This window comes from Marmota flaviventris, chromosome 4, assembly GCF_047511675.1.
Source record: "Marmota flaviventris isolate mMarFla1 chromosome 4, mMarFla1.hap1, whole genome shotgun sequence".
NCBI classification, from domain to species: Eukaryota; Metazoa; Chordata; class Mammalia; order Rodentia; family Sciuridae; genus Marmota; species Marmota flaviventris.
Window position 1 is genome coordinate 36,683,807 of NC_092501.1, and position 17,527 is coordinate 36,701,333.

General features: G+C 33.1%; 1 protein-coding gene across 5 annotated transcripts in view; it reads right to left on the minus strand.

Annotated features, from left to right (window-relative positions):
• Window positions 1-1,949: 1,949 nt before the first annotated feature.
• Kif20b (kinesin family member 20B) overlaps window positions 1,950-17,527 on the minus strand; it is a 122,651-nt gene continuing 107,073 nt past the window's right edge. For all 5 annotated transcript variants that reach the window (XM_071611101.1, XM_071611100.1, XM_071611102.1 and 2 more), the window contains 7 exons: window positions 16,099-16,275; window positions 13,837-13,947; window positions 11,819-12,016; window positions 9,651-9,755; window positions 9,070-9,208; window positions 3,492-3,634; window positions 1,950-2,192 (listed from right to left, as the gene is read on the minus strand). In XM_071611101.1, coding sequence (XP_071467202.1) covers window positions 2,115-2,192; window positions 3,492-3,634; window positions 9,070-9,208; window positions 9,651-9,755; window positions 11,819-12,016; window positions 13,837-13,947; window positions 16,099-16,275 — 951 coding nt within the window. In that variant the 3' untranslated portion in view covers window positions 1,950-2,114. The remainder of the gene's footprint in view (window positions 2,193-3,491; window positions 3,635-9,069; window positions 9,209-9,650; window positions 9,756-11,818; window positions 12,017-13,836; window positions 13,948-16,098; window positions 16,276-17,527) is intronic.

Genomic DNA, 17,527 nt, shown 5'->3' on the forward strand with positions numbered 1-17,527 from the left:
TTTAACATTTTTGCAAAATTCAGTATTTAAGTCATGTAAAGTATTGTTTCCATGGGACACATTTTCCTGTTTCTTTCCATATTTAGTAATTTTTTACCACATAACATGCATAAAAGATATGTTGCAGAGATCTACACTATATTTTACAGTTGTTGTTTTGTTTAGTTTTGTTCCCAACAAGCATTTTGATTACTGGCTGGTTACATTCAATTTATGCAGGCTTGGTTTTATGTTGTTAGTGTGCATCTATAGAAAGCCCAGGGTGTATCCTGAGCCCTTTTGCCAGGACTCACCCTCCAAACTCTTAACTCCCTAGATGATTGTTAAGGCTAGATTTTAATCTGTATTCTGGATATAGAATGGAAATTCATTTACAGTGTGAGGGCTGAGACAAGAAGGCAGAGTGCTGCTTTGTTCAATTTTAGTTGCAAATGTGCATGTTGGTTAACTCAAAATTTTTGCCACTCTGAAGATTTCCACAAATGACCACACGTGTGCTATGAGTACTGATTTTGAGGTTATAATTTTAGTAAGAAAACACACAAATATGAAATGAATAATGAATATTAAATATTTTTTCCATAATACACAATGAAAACATTTTGATGCCTAGAAGTATTTTTTTTTATATTTATTTATTTTTTAGTTTTAGTTGCACACATTTCTTTATTTATACATGGTGCTGAGGATCAAACCCAGGGCCTTGCACATGCCAGGCAAGCGCTCTACTACTGAGCCACAATCCCAGCCCCAAGAGTTTAAGTTTTAATATAACTATTTTGATGGAAAAATAACATGCCATATAAACAAAACACCATATAACTTTTCTTATTCAGTGTCATCTGGTAAGCAATGCTAAAATGTAATGAAACCTTTAAGAATTTAGACGAATGTATGCTTTTTGATTAAAAGCCCCAGGTGGCAAAATATCTTGAGCTTAGTTCTAGCTACTGTTTTAGTGTCCTTTTTTTTTTTTTTTTTTTTTTTTTTTTTTTGGTATTTTTAATTATTAGTTTACTAAACCTTAGTTATATGATCTAATTAGCATGAGTAAACTTCATGTGCCTTAGTTTTCTCATCTCTTAAACGAAGACTATTTCTAAGGTCCAGGTCTAAAATTCTTTTTATTGTCCCCCAACCATCACTATTTTGGCTCCTAGATGCTATCTTTTCTTCCTTTCTAATTTTTACTTACAATTTTCTGTGTCCTGGAAAAAATCAGGAAGCAAACATTATTAGATTTTTTTTAATTAAAAATATTTTTTTCTAATTAAAGACTTTAGATCTTTTCTTTTGGCAAAGAAAAAACCCATATATGCTTTTCCCTAACTCCTAATTATAATCCAAACAGATATATAAAATCACCTGTACATGCCAACAAAGTAAAAACAAACTCACAAAACACTAAAAACACAAGTAAGCCCCAAACCTGACTTATATCAGCACATGCAGAAAAATAAACATGAGCTGGGCGCAGTGGCACACGCCTATAATCCCAAAGGCCCAGAAGGCTGAGACAGGAGGATCATGAATTCAAAGCCAGTCTCAGCAACAGTGAGGCACTAAACAACTCAGTGAGACCCGTCTCTAAATAAAATACAAAATAGGGCTGGGATGTGGCTCAGTAGTTAAGCACCCCTGAATTCAATCCCCAGTATTCCCCACCAAAAAAGAAAAAAAAAACAACAAAACATTATTATTGCTGCAGGTATATACGTGACTGCATGACCAATGTAATTCTGCAACCTGTACATTCAGAAAAATGAGAAATTATATCCCATCTGATTCAAATGTATGATATGTCAAGATCATTGTACCATCATGTGTAATTAATTAAAACAAATAAATAATAAAAATAAAATAAGAAAAACATAAATAATAGCTGCTTTCCTAGTATCTAATGCCTGAGATAACAGGGAATATATAGATTAAAAAGAAGATTTAAAAAGTACACAGGTAAACTGATTATTTATTGAATTAAAAATCACACTATATATAAAACAAATCTCTATGCAGAGATTTAATGCATCATAATATATAAAATATTTTTAGAAAGCCAAGATGCAAATTACAATGATTATGAATATAAAATTAAAACACTCTCCAAAAGTGATTTATTTGGCTGTTCTTGTTCGAAGTCGTCGTTTGAGAATCTGGTGATCACTTTCCTTCACTTTCTGGTCCATCAAAATCTGAAATTAACAATTTGAGCTTTTCAAAACTTATAGGCAAAAATAAGAATATATGTGCTTATGTGCTTAATTATTGACATAATAACAACATGAGTCTTTTTGTCCTCTTAGACTATAGGTATTCCATCTTCTATAAAAACACATGCAGAATATTTTGTAAAAGATTCATTCAATGCTAGCTAATTCCAGGATTAAAATAACCTACAATCCGTATTGAATTCAAAGATAACGTCTTACTATCTCAGTTTTATCAGTACTATAATCATGTAAACAAATGATAGAATCTAATTGAACCTTTAGAATTTTAGATAAATAAGTGTGTTTTTAGATTAAAAACTGTAGTTGGAAAAAAATTTTTTTCTACTTTGTTTTGTGCCTCTGGAAATAATTATCATATTTAGAGATAAAAGCCTCAAATCAATTTTATAAAATGACCTTTCACAGCAACATATAACTTAAAAAGTAGAAAGCACATAATACTGCAACTAAGGAAAGAAATAATATTCAGCCAAGGAAGGAAATTATGTACTAATAAGACAGATGGGAAAAAGTGACTAAGAGAATAGTGCTTTGAACAGCATGTCCTAATTAACCCTAATTCTTTACCACTTGCTTTTGAGTGTCAATCTCATATCTGATAGCTACTATTGCAAAAAAAAAAAACAACTCTCCTAATTTTTCTTGGCCATTTCCTGTTGAAGTTTTTTCCTTTAATTATTTTTCAACCTTCACTTTCATCCACTAAGCAAATGTAAGCATGACAGAAAATTAGAACCTTCCATGTAGAGCACAGACTGTTCTGAATGAGGAGAATGAGTCACAGAGTCAGGGTGACAACTCCCATCTCTTCTTAATAAAGTCTAGAAGGCTTAAAAAAGAAGGTGGGAGGAAATGGCTAAATGTCAATTCTATATTTTTACCAAGCATACTTGGACCCAGATGTGTGCAATTCTGATGATAAACATAACAAAGAAAAACAGATGTTAAAGGCTAATAAATTACTAAATAGTGATAATTCTATTGATGAAAATATATTCCTTGGATGAGGTTTCAAATGCAAATGAATGGCACTTACATACAGTAATACAGCATTTATATTTAATTCCTATAAGGTTATAATAGGAATATCTGATCAAAAGTATATAATCTGATCAAAAGTAAAATGTTTTAAATGATCTGGGATCTAAAGGATAGAAATTCAAATCAATCAAAAATTTGAATTGTAATGAATACTTCAAAATTAAAATGACCATGAACAGTTTTAGTTTTACATTGATGAAAATTGAAATACTAGCTTACCACTTGGCCAGATATATCAATAGGAGATGAAATTTCATTTGTGTACAATTTCCGTTTGGCTTTTTTTGGTTGAGACACATTTTCTTTAATTGCTTCTACATTTGAGACCTTTGAAGAGCTCATTGTTTCAATTATCTTCTTTGCTATACAAATTAAAATGAAAACAATGCAAAATATGAATGATGAAAGGACATGAAGAGATAACTGATTAAGAAAAAAGTTAAATGCTTCAGAAACAAATAATGATCATCAGTAATGGGGGAGTGCAAATAAATAAATAATATATGAATAATGTTCAGGTGGAAAGCTCTGTAAATTATAATGTATCAATAAAACTCATTTTTTCCATCAATGATTTGGAAAAGATTTATGCCATGTTAAACTAGAAAGCAGAATCGTATGTAGCATTAAGGCCAGAAAACTTCTAGAATTCATTAATTTGGCAAAGTAGCCAGATATAAAATTAACACCCATAAATCAATTGCGTTCCTCTACGCCAGTGATGAATCAACCAAAAGAGAAATTAGGCAAAGTATCCCATTCACAATAACCTCAAAGAAAATAAAATATTTGAGAGTCAATCTAACAAAAGAGATGAAAGGTCTCTACAATGAAAACTGCAGAACATTAAAGAAAGAAATTGAAGACCTTAGAAGATGGAAAGATCTCCCATGTTCTTGGATAGACAGAATTAACATTATCAAAATGGCCATACTATCAAAAGTGCTATGCAGATTTAATGCAATTCTTACTAAGTTTCCAATGACATACTTCATAGAAATATGAAAAGTAGTCATGAAATTCGTTTGGAAAAATCAGAGGCCCAGAATAGTCAAAGCAATCAACAGCAAGAAAAGTGAAGCAGGAAGCATCACAATACAAGACCTCAAATTTAACAACAAAGCTATAGGAATAAAAACAGTATGATATTGGCACCAAAACAGACAATGAAGACCAATGGAACAGAAGAAAAGACACAGAGACAAACCCACACAAATACAGTTATCTCATACTAGACAAAGGTGACATAAACATACATTGGAAAAAAGATAGCCTCTTCAACAAATGGTCCTAGGAAAACTGGAAATAAGTATGCAGTAATTAAATTAAACCCCTATTTCTGCACAAAACTCAACTCTAAGTTGATCAAGAACCTAGGCATTAGAATACAGACCCTGTGCCTACTAGAAGAAAATGTAGGCCCAAATCTCTACTATGTTGGCTTACGAACCAAATTCCTAAAGCACAAGCAGTAAAACCAAGAATCAACAAATGGGATGGTATCAAACTAAAAAACTTCTCCACATCAAAGGAAATAACCAAGAACCTAAAGAAAGACCCTACAGAATGGGAAAAAATCTTTGCCACTTGCACTTCAGATATAGCATTAATCTCCAGGATATACAAAGAACTCAAAAAACTTAACACTAATTAAACAAATAACCCATTAAATAAATGGGCAAAGAAACCGAACAGGCACTTCAAAGAAGAAATACAAATGGTCAACAAATATATGAAAAAATGTTTAACATCTCAAGCAATTACAGAAATGCAAATTAAAACTATACAGAGATTTCATCTCACTTTAGTCATAATGGCAATTATCAAGAATTCAAGTAACAATAAATGTTGGCAAGAATGTGGGAGAAAAGGTATACTTATACATTGTTGGTGGGACTGCAAATTGGTGCAACCACCCTGGAAAGCATATGGAGATTCCTCAGAAAACCTGGAATGAAACCACCATTTGACCCATCCCACTCCTTGGTATATACCCAAACCATTTAAAAATCAGTATATGATAGTGATGCAGCCACATCAGTGTTTATAGGAGCTTAATTCACAATAGCTAAGCTGTGGAACCAACCCTAGGTACCCTTTGATAAATGAATGGGTAAAGAAAATGTGGTACATATATACAGTGGAATATTATTCAGCCATAAAGAAGAATAAAATTAAGGCATTTATCAGTAAATGAATGGAAATGGAGACTATCATGCTAAGTGGACTAAGCCAGTCCCAAAAAACCAAAAGCCAATGTTCTCTCTGATATGTGGATGCTGACTCAAGATAGGCAAGATAGGAGGGAGGATAGAGGTTCACTAGATTGGACAGGGGAGAAGAAAGGGGAAATGGAATGGGAAAGAGAATAGAATAAATCAGATATAACTTTCCTATGTTCATATAGGAATACAAGACTAGTGTAACATCATGTACAACCACAAGAATGGAAAGTTATACTACATGTATGTATGTCAAAATACATTCTACTCTCATTTTTAACTAAAAAATAAATAAATAAAGTGGTGGATTTAGTTCAATAGATAATGCATAAAGATGTACACAATGAACACTCAGTACAAATAATGTACAACTGTAAAACCTTAACTTAAATACACACACACACACATGGATAGAAACAAAACTGTTAATAGCTGATTTCTTCTAGGAAGTAAAAGAGGGATTTTTTTAATTTCCCACTTTGTACACTGGCTGTGTTGTTAATAGACAAATATACTGATTTCATTAGAAAACATATTTCCATGTGGGAGAATCCCCAAAAATAAAATCCTTATACATATATCAGATATATGTTTATATATATATGTATGTATATCCATATATAAATAAAATGTTTAAGAAAATACACTTAATGAAGAGTCTATTTATCAGGGGCCAAGCTGCACTTACGAGAGTTGAGATAAGCCTGAAAGAAATGAGTTTCAGGTATCAGAGTAGCCATTAAGAAGCTAAAATGATCCGAGCCTTTAACCAGTTGTCACAATAATATAAGCAAGAGGTTAGATCTCAGAAAACACCATCTCCTACCATCCACCGGTCAGGTCAGGTGGATCAGCACAGAAGCCAGGGTCACTGGACTGTGCAGAGAGTCCCAAACAAAAGGCGCTTGCAGTTTCATGTACCTTAGGGCTAGAAGCTTAGGGTAGGGAGATATAAGTGAAGAAGTACTGAGTCACAATGCAGAAAAGTTCTTCAAGTTGGCATCCCTTCTCCCTCCATAAGAAGTTGTTTGGCAGAGGCACCTTAAGAAGCCCCAGGGAAAAGGCTCTCTAAGGAGGCACTGAGGCTAGGAATGCAGGTGTATATAATAGCATGGCTAGCCAGGTCCTGAATCCTTGACAGTCACTCCCTTTTGAGACTATAAAGCACTGAATGTACACCAGTTCTTTTTTAATTTTTTTTAATATTTATTTTTTAGTTATCGGCGGGCACAACATCTTTGTTTGTATGTGGTGCTGAGGATCAAACCCGGGCCGCACGCATGCCAGGCGAGCGCGCTACCGCTTGAGCCACATCCCCAGCCCTGTACACCAGTTCTTGAACAGGAAAGGAAGTTTTCTCTCAGGAGATCTACCAGGTCTTTGTGATTGCACCTGACTGGGCATGAAAACAAAATCACACATATGATTTTGGCCTGGAGCCAAACTCCTATTGTGTGCAAGCCACTATACCAAGTGCTGACATTATGAATTAAACATTTTGTCCTTGTGGAGCTTATACTCCACAAGGATAATAAGAAAATAAGATAATAAGGAAATAAGTGCTAAGACAGAAAAAAATAGGATTGAGTAATGAAGACTGAGTGAAGCCAGTGATGAGGAGGTTTAGTGAAAGGGATCTTCCTTCCTTCTCACAGCATCAGCTCTGAGTTAAAGGATGAGGAAGCAGTTATGGTGAGAGCAGTTATGGTGTGTGCCGGATAAAAGCAAACAAAAGAAGATGCAAAAGAATGCAATGATCACAGGTAAGAGAAGTGGCTGGCATATTCTAGGAAGTCAGAAGTTGATATGATTGAAGCTGGCTAATCATCAACCATAGAATAACAGGAGATAAGATGGAGAGAGGGTCATAAATCAGGTCATGCAGAAGAATTGAGAAATCAAAGGAGTAACATAAAACAGAGCAATGAAAAGATCACTCTGGCTATCATGTACTGAATGGATAGAAGATGAGCTAGTCATAAAAGCTAGAAGACCAGAGATTCTGACTAATGGGTTAGTAGAGGTTATCAGAGAAGCAGGATTTTTTTTTCCTTTTTTTTCTATATTTCCAAGTGACCCACCACCACAGGTATGTATTGTAGTTACAATCCAAAATAGAAATATCTTATATTCTTAGAAATAACTTAAAAAAATTCATGCCAGCTATATTAATAAGAAAACTGTGGAAGAATCAAGTCAATCAAGTACTCTCTTGAAAACATATTCCTTTTTAACATATGATAGTCAATATAACTTAAATAAAACACAATCTTCTAATAAGAAGTCCCTCCTCTCCAAATTTAAATGTTTAACAGTTTGCTATTTATCCTTCCAGATATTTCCTATGCTCAAATTATACATTTTGAAAAAAAAAAAAAGTATTTCTTAAGAGTTTGAAAGGTCCAAAACTCTAAACTATGCACTAAAGCTATAGTAAATTTAAAAAGCACCTTAGAATATTTTCAATCTTTAAGAAAGCAGTGATCTTCAATAGTTTAAGGTGATTTAAGGTTTCAAAATGGTATCACATTACATTTATTTTGATAATGACATATCTGTACAAACTAGATTTTCAGAAGCTGAATTTTTACTGTTTTTTTTGGCCTTAAATCTACTGGATGAGGCTATTAAGTTATTGGGTGTAGGAGCAAAACAAAAATACTTATTGAGACTAAGGGCACTGAACCAAGAAAATTTAGAAAACTCTAGAATAAAATTTTCACAGAAAGTATTTTCACACAACCTATTAGACTCAACTCAATTGTCCCCCTGCCTCTGGCTCCTTTTTCTCCCCTATTCTTCATTTCTGATCTCTAATTCATCCAAGTGATCACACAAAAACCCACACCCCTACCCACCACCAATGGTTCCTCCACATTCTACATGCCAGATACAGATTGCTTTCTGAAACTGCAAGAACATTCTCTATACACTTCTAGTCCCCTACCTGTGTAAAAACAGTTCTCTGTAGTTGATGTGCATATGTATATGTGTCCGTGTATGTGTGCGCAGCATATGATCTTAATATATACATAGGTATTAACATGTCCGCATTACACTATAAAGGAAAAAAGCATTATGTGTGTGATTTTTGTGAATTCAACAGATACTAAAAGAAATATTCCTGGCATATTACATTTGGACAGCAAATGCTTACACAGGTATAGGCCACACAAACACACACAAAGGATATACACAATAATACTAATAGTAATTATCTCTAAGGGGTGTTATCCTGCTAACATGTCAATACCCATTTCCTCCAAAAAAAAAAAATCTTCCCAAACCGCCTTATCAGAATAGTTTTCTCCCCTCCGATACCATCATGCCACTTTGCTTGGACCACTATTATATTAAGCAGCCTGCTCTATCTAGAACAACTAGTTAGATATAACCCTTTCTCTTCCAATACATAGTGAATATCTAGGTACAACATCCTTTTATGTTTCTTCCTACAGTGTCTATCTGTTTAAAGCATAATATTCACTGAATAAAACAGGTTTTGAGTCAGTATACCAATAAGATATCAGACAGCGTTGAATCTAACAGGAAGGGTCATTTAATTTTCTACAAACCTTTTGATTGAAGAATTGTTGGAGAATGTTGTAAAAAGTCTCCAAATTTCTGTAGTGTACCTTCTTTTTTCTTAGTGGCCAAGTTTAATGCATGACTCCGTAAAGAATATGTCTTTTTAGATGATGGACGTGTGGAAACCTAATAAACAGACATTTTTTCTTATTGTAGATAAAAAATGTTATAAGGAAACAGTTAAAACCTAATAAACAGACATTTTTTCTTATTGTAGATAAAAAAATGTTATAAGGAAACAGTTATAGCCACAGTTAAATTAGAGAAGTTATGAATTCTTGGATAAGGAACTTGGGATTAAGTGCACAGGAGAAGGGTGAAAGGGCCAAAGAACAGAAAAATGAATTTGCTAGCTAGAGAGTTGAGTCAGAAGTGAGGCACTGCAGGACTACCTGCTGATGGCCAAATGCTAAAGGTCACATTCCAAGCTGAAGATAAATGAGTTACAATTGGACACACAGAATCTCTGGATAATTACTAATCAGAACTTGACTTCTTAATTTCCAGCTTCTATTTTCTAAATGCAAATGACAGAAATGGCCAATTTTATACAAATTAAAAGACAAACCTCTTGATCCTTTTTGACAGAAGAATTTCTATGCTCTGAAATAGGGAACTTATTAGAATTAGTTCTGGGTGTAGAATTCTTCTTATTCTCAGATTTCACCAAGTCCTAAAAATAATACATTTTAGCATTAGTTAATTTCTTGACAGTATATTCTTTGTCTAGCTCAAAAGAGAAAATCTATAAAATGCCATTTTATCACTTAAAACTGTGGTTCTTATCTGGGGTCAGTTTTGACCTCAGGGGACACTAGCTAAATATGAAGATAGTTTGGGTTGTCTTTGCAAGGGAGGAAGATAATGATAATGACAACTAGTGGGCAGAAGCCAAGGACACTGCTAAACACCCCTGCAATTTGAAGGCTATCCCCACAACAAATATTTAAGTGTCTAGCCCAAAATGTCAACTGTGCTAAGGTTGACAAACTCTGACTGCAGATATGAATTTTTCATATACATCATAAATAATGAAGTTACCCAAGCTAAATGATATACCTAGAAGAGTTAACAAGTTTCATTTGAATCTCATTTTTAAAATAAAGTATAGTCAAGTTATATCTAGCTTTTCCCCATTCCCAAATCATACAAGCATCTATGTTTAAGACCTCTCACTGAAATCTGTCAACATCAAAAGCAAAACAAACTTCACACAGGTAAAATATGGAAATTGAGAATTATTAAAATTTTTCTTTCTTACTAAATAGGCATGGAATGTTACCCTTTGTTTCCCCTACACTACTTCACAAAGGACGAAATCCTTTTATAGGTATATTCACTGAATTTAACTGTTTTACATCCTAGTAATACCAAGGAAAATAAGCAGGAGGGTGGAGGGTAGAGAGAAGCAGAGGAAAAATCATGATTAAGCATAAAAAATCCAAGTTACAAAGTAGGAGGCATAAGAGTCATAAGAAGCTGTCTTCATGAAAGGAGACAGACAAAAAGTAATCACAAGAAGCAAATAAACAAAGACTAAAAGGGTAGGACACTACATCCAGAGTATTCAATAAAGAGCTTTGCAGTCTTTACTGGATTAGAATACTGCTGTGTACAAATGATTTTTCACAAGAATGCATACAGTCAATTTATTACAGCAGTGAAGATATAGCATCATCAGTTAAAAAAATTAAAGTTTCTACATGATGTATCTAAAACTATCTGAAAATCTTTTCTGAAACACATGCAAAGGATATATACAAACAATAAAGTGAACAGACTTATATATTTTATCCTTCAAATACTACACTCAATTTTTTTTTTCCCCTTGGTGGGGACGGCAAATGGACCCAAGAAAAATCAATTTAACACAGATAATGATGCTACACAAACACTAAAGGTATTATATGTGTAGCAGCAAAACTACACCGAATAATATAAACTTGGCAAATTTATTACCTAATAGAGGGCCTCAATAATATGGTTAATACTACCTGCTCTTTCATCAGCTTGGAAATATACTATTCTTTAATGGAGTTAAACAAAATCAGCGAAAAGTAATGTTGCTAGAGTTTTATAATTAGTTTAAATGTAAAACAAATTACTTTAAAAGAAAATGTTTACCCTTTATTTATATCTACCAAATGCTGAGCAAAAGCTAAGCATTCTAAATTCATTAATATATTATTTCAAAAAGGAGGAAATTGAGGATGAGAAAGTTTATGTGACTCACCAGATCTACATGAATTAAGAGGTAAAAAAAAAAAAAAAAAAAAGTTTGACAGCCCTACCATTCAGAAGCTGTAGTAAGAAAAAGTAAATAGTTTTAGCCTATTACTTTATTGACATCCAAATTTTAATACTAGTTGATGGGAAAAAATTTTCTCCTTCAAAACTTGCTAAGACCATGGAGACCTAACATTTTAGTTAAATGACAAAGACAAGTTGCTTCTCTAATTTCATTATCATTCCTTTCCTCTTTCTCTGGAAGGAAAGTGATTAGTTTCAAAGAGACAAGTATATGGAAACCAGTCTCCAATAAAATCCACCATCTTGTGACCTATTACAGTTTAAATGAAAACAAGGAGGAAGTTTGTATTTTTACTCTTAAAGGGTCGAAAATATGCCTTAAAATTATGATTTGATCTCCTTACAAACAGAAAGGCAGTATAGCAGAGCTTAACTATACAAACAATAAGATTTGCTATTAAATTTACTCATCAATTAAATACTTACCTCCTCCATTTCATTACTCTTCCTTTTCCGGGCCTTAGAAATCTTAACTGTCACTGGTGTAGTACAACCAGGGTGTTTTACTGCCATTTTGTTTGGCTGTAAAGGTGTAAATTGAATCTCTAGCTCAGGTTTTGGAAATCGAGTACTCTGTTCGTTTTCTGTTGACACTTCACAAGAGTCAAGAACTACAGATCCATCCTACAATAAAATTAAAAAGGAAAAAATAATTTATTTCAGAATATGAATTTACAAGCCACAAAATTCTCTTAAATGCCTAATAAAGAAAATAAAAAGTATGCTGGGTCACAGAGAGGATAAGACTGAGTTATCATCAACACTACTAGATTTACACATGGAATGGTAAAATTGGAAGAAAGTGGAGCTGGGGGTCTAGCTCGGTAGTAGAGTGTATGCTTAGCATGCATGAGGCTCTGGGTTCAATTCCTAGAATCAATAAAAAATTGAGGGAAACTTAGAAATCAGCATTCTCCAAACTTGCATGATTATAAGAATTACCTGGAGACTTCATTTTAAAGAGTATAGGCCCTTACCACAAACCTACTTAGTCAAAAATCTCTGAGGAAAGTCCAGAATTTTTAACAAGCACCCTAATAATGGAAGACTTAAAGCTGGCTACAAATTCTTTGCTACTCTTCTCATTGAAAAAGGAAAGCTCTCATTCTCCTCTTGAATCGGTGCTGTCGTTAATGCTCTCTGTGGCAAATAAAATATGGTAGAAATAATATACAGTTGTCTACAGTCAATGATAACAAGAATTCTAACCTCCATCCCGTCCTCTTGGATCACTAACTTCCAGGACATTTTCCCTCCTCAAAATCCAAACTAGAATATAGCCACTGTGTTGTGAAAAGCTCAGGCTATATATAGGCAGAGGTCTCATATAAGTTCAGCAGAACTCCCAAAATCAACTGCCAGCTATGCATGTTTGGGCTCTCAGCCTAACTGAGCATGTTGATTTCATGAAGGCAAAAAAAGTACACAAAAGAACATGACAATAGGGTTCCCCAAAAATTATGAAATATACAATAACTTCTGGAATCATTAATAGGAAATTGGAACCAGGAGGTTTAGATAACACATATAAATTTATGGACAAAAAAATGTTCTATTATATGTGATTGCCCATGTAATCAAGATTTCTAGATCATTTGCACAAACTTTTTGATTTGTATTAATCCCTAAGAGCAATACAAATTATTTGAAACTCTATCAAGAACTGTCAAGGAAAGAATGATTCATGCTATTTTCCTAGATTAAAATAAAATGCCTTTCTCTTCTCATTTGCTTAGTAAGCCTCTACTCACCATTAAGGTCTCTAGCCCACTTCCACAATCCACCAGGCAAATACACTGCATCTTCTGCAAAGTTACTTGCAGAGTTCACTTTCTATTACAACACTTAGCCCATTGTGTGTATAGCCTCAGTGCTTAGCAAACTTCCAAACACTGAACGCTCTGAATAAATTAGTTTAAAAATAAACTTAAAAAGTAGTTTTATCATCAAAAATGAAATGACAAAGAATTTTTATCTATTTCATATCCAATCTGAGAATCTCTATGTTATTCAGTAATTCGCTTCTAGAAGTCTCAACCCAATACACATTAAGGAAAATTAATGTGAGTATTAAAGGCTGGTAACAAAGTTATTATGTGGACACAATTCCCCAAAAACATACTATTTAATACAATGCTTACTAAAGGAACTTCTAATGAGAACAAATAATCACCCCTACTTTATCAGTTGTAGGATTTTCTATTTCTGATCATTAAGTTTGTGTGTATTAACAGATCTACTATTTTTAAGGAGATTAGCATCATCTGGGGATCTAATCTACCAAAAGATAAACCTCTAGTTTTCCTTCACACAGACCCATACACATACAGGTAATTATGAAGCAAGGTATCTGCAAGTATTGATTACATTTACATGGAAGTGTTATAAAGTGACTAATGGTAGATAAAGAGAACAAAAAGAAAACCTTGTTACTGAATACTCACCTCTACTGCATTCCTGGAAATTTCAAAACTTGTTGACTGAGGTTCATTTTCAACTCCGTCGGTATCCACTGAAGTAATATGTCTGGGTTTGATATCTATGCTTTGTTTTTTCTAAAATAAGGAAATATTAAAGAAGTCATTATACTCTATGTACGTATAATATGTCAAAATACCTTCTACTTCATGCATAACTAACGAGAATAAAAAGTTTTTTAAAATGTCATTTTAACCTGAAAATACATAAAACAGCTAACATAAAGAATATAAAAACTGATGGACATGGTGGCACAAGCCTTTAATCCCAGCTTCTCAGAGACCGAGGCTGAAGGATCCCAAGTTCTAGGCCAGCCTGGGCAACTTAATGAAACCCTATTTCAAATACAAAAAGAAAAAAAGGCTGGGGATATAGTTCAGTGGTAGAGCATTCATCTAGTATGTATGAGACCCTGGATTCAATTCCCAGCCAAAAAATAATAATCTCCCCCAAGAAATAAGAATATATATAAAATTAAGATTTGCATGGACCAAACAGTGAAAAAAAGTAAAGATATCAATGACTACCTAACCTTCCTTCTACCTCTGTCACCCTCAGAGATTCAGAAAAGGCTCATCAACTCTCTAGTCATTTCTGAGTCTAGTCTAAGGACAAATTTGTAAGATTACTTTCATCTTCCAAAATGTTTCATGTGCACTCTCTCATTTTACTTTCATGGCACCTTTCTAGTTAGGTATGGTAAGAATCATTATTCCTACTTTCCATGTGAAGAAACAAAGATCTAGACATATTAAATGACATAACCATGATCTGTACTGAATTGTAATTTAAACATCTTAATTATTTTTGATAACACAATTTTGAAAAATAGAGTCTCTTTGGGAATGTGATCACTTCAGTAGACTTTAGGAATAGAACCTATCTTATGGGAAAATTAGATAGAGAGTGTTCAACAAGAAAAGATTTACTTATTATGGCTTTCAGGCTTTAAGGCCATAGTGATAACCTAACACCATGATAATTAAGGTTTTCAGGCCATAACAATACCTAAATATTTTCTTGGAGGACACTTCTCATCCCATTTTCCCACAAAGGAGGTTCAATTCCTAAACCCTGTTTAAGTGATCTATAAAAAAATATCAGATTTTTAAACTTGGTAAGTTCCAATGTATATGTTATCATCACATCCATCAAAGCTTAAAAAAAAAAAAAATCAAACACATCTTTTATGTCATTTATCCACTACTACCAAATAATAAAGATTCTCTTTAATTCATAATTAGGGAAAGCAACCAGCATGTATTGACTTCCACTGTAGCAAGAACTGTGATAAAATTTTATAATGCTTTCAATTAATTTAATAACTCTATTAGGGAGACATTGTTATAAACTGTTTTAGATAAGATTTAGACTGTTAAATAGTTTTCCCCAAAGGTACCAAAACAATAATAACAGTAATGATACCCAGTAGTTTTTGACTTTCAAGTCTGTGTTATTTATATAACGTGATACTACTACTTTTTAAAGGGACAGTATTTCTCTCAGAATTATTAAGACTTTTGATGTCTCTCTCTTCTCGCTCTCACATTTTTCCCTTATTGCTTAAGGATTTTGAGCAGAAGATATTTAAGTGCAGAAAGACTAACTTCAGATGAACCCTGATTCCATTTACTGGGATGTAGCACTGCAAAACAATTATCAGAGTTCTTACTACAGTGGAAGCCAGTGCATGCTAGTTGCTTTCCCCATTATGAAAGGCAATCCTCTTCATTTCAGGATTCCTACCCCCAACATATTATTACAAGTAACTGCTTAAAAAACTCATAATGTGCTACCATCATTGTGCTTACTTTCAAAATAATTTGTATCATGGATAGGCCCAAATATTCATGGTAAATCATATTTCCATATTTTAAAGATAAATTAGTGACAAAATCACAAATTGTTGATTTTCTAATTATTCTACATGGGAAATATAAACAAAACTTTAGAGAAAGTGCCACACCTCAAGCCTGGACAAATCAATCATACTGATAAACTCTGAAAACTCAAAATTCATGAGAAATATCCAGATTTTTTCAAACTCTGATTTTTCTCTGGTCTACTGTATTAATTAATTGAGGATAATCAATTATTTAAAATTTTTTTCTATGTTCAAAAAAGGCATGGAAAGAACAAGATTCTAAATCCCATCAACATGTACAACTACAGTACATCAATGAAACATGTAGAGGAAAAAAAAGAAGAAAGAACAATAATCTACTGACTATTTCAGAAACTACTGGTGTGATCTTTTTTAACTGTTCAATTTCATTATCCTTCTGTATGTTACTGGAGATCAGTGCTTTCAGCTGTATTTCTAAAGCTGCAACCAGTTGATCCCGTTCTTCTCTCCACTTTTGAAGGTCACTATTTTTCTCAGCCAGCTGTGCTGTCAGTATTTCCTAAACAATAAATAGAGAAAATATTGAACTAAACTACATAATGAATCTAAAATGACACTCTGAAAGCAACAAAATAGATAACAAAATTTGTAGTGAAGTGTAGATAAAATATTTACCTAGAAAACAAAATACATTTAATGTCCACATTATAATTATCCCTATTCCATCCTCAAAGAAATTTGTTTATTGGACATTTCTTTCAATAAACAATTGTAGATATAGCCTATAATCTGATACCAGTATTTCTACCAATATTTAGGAAAGAGAGGACAAAATTACAGTGAAACAAATGACAAATCCAATAGCAACAAACAATAAAAAATGCTTCATTTACAATGGGTTCAAAAAATCATGAAATACTAATAAATTGAGAAAATATGTACAAAACCTCAACATGAAAAACTATAAAGCACTGCTAAAACAGATCAAAGAACATCTAAATAAATGGAGAGTAAATCTATGTTTAAGGATCAAAACACTCAATGTTGTTAAGATGTCATTTCTCTCCCCAAATAAGTCCAAAGAGTCAAGGTAGTTTCAATCAAAACAAGCTGGATGCACATGTGTGCAGAAATAAAAGAGCTGATTCTAAGTTAAATGACAATACTGATATAGAACAGTCAAAATTACTTCGAAAAGGAAAAACAAAGAGGAAGCAATCAACTGTCATTTCAAGCCTACTGTAATAAAGACAGTCTGATAATGCCATAAGGATGGACAGAAAAATCAATAAAAGAGAAAAGAGGGTCCACAAACATAAGGTCAACTGACATTCTACTTAAGTGTCAAAGAAAGCAACATTGAAACAATGGTCTTTTAACAAAGGATACAGGAAGACCTGCATAATCAAATAAAATATAACCAACTCTAATCTTATATACTATATATAAAAATCAATCCTTGGACATAAGATTTATGGCAAAAATAGAAGAGCAGTGGGAAACAGTTGTTTAGTACTACCAGGTCAATTGGTAATGACTCCTATCTCACACAAAGCTTTCAAGAAATGATAAAAGTGAACATCTTCATGTCCTTGAGATTCATAAAGGAAAAAATTGGAAAATTAACTACAATGAATTCTAGAACTTCTGATAAAAAACATAGAGTAAGAGCATGAAAAAGCACTAAAAGAAGGCCCTTACAACACATTACCTAGATGTCTATCCAGAAAAATATAAAGAACTCCTACAAATCAACAAGAAAAAATTAGGCAATCCAACAGAAAACCAGGCAAGGGGACTTGTAAAAGCAA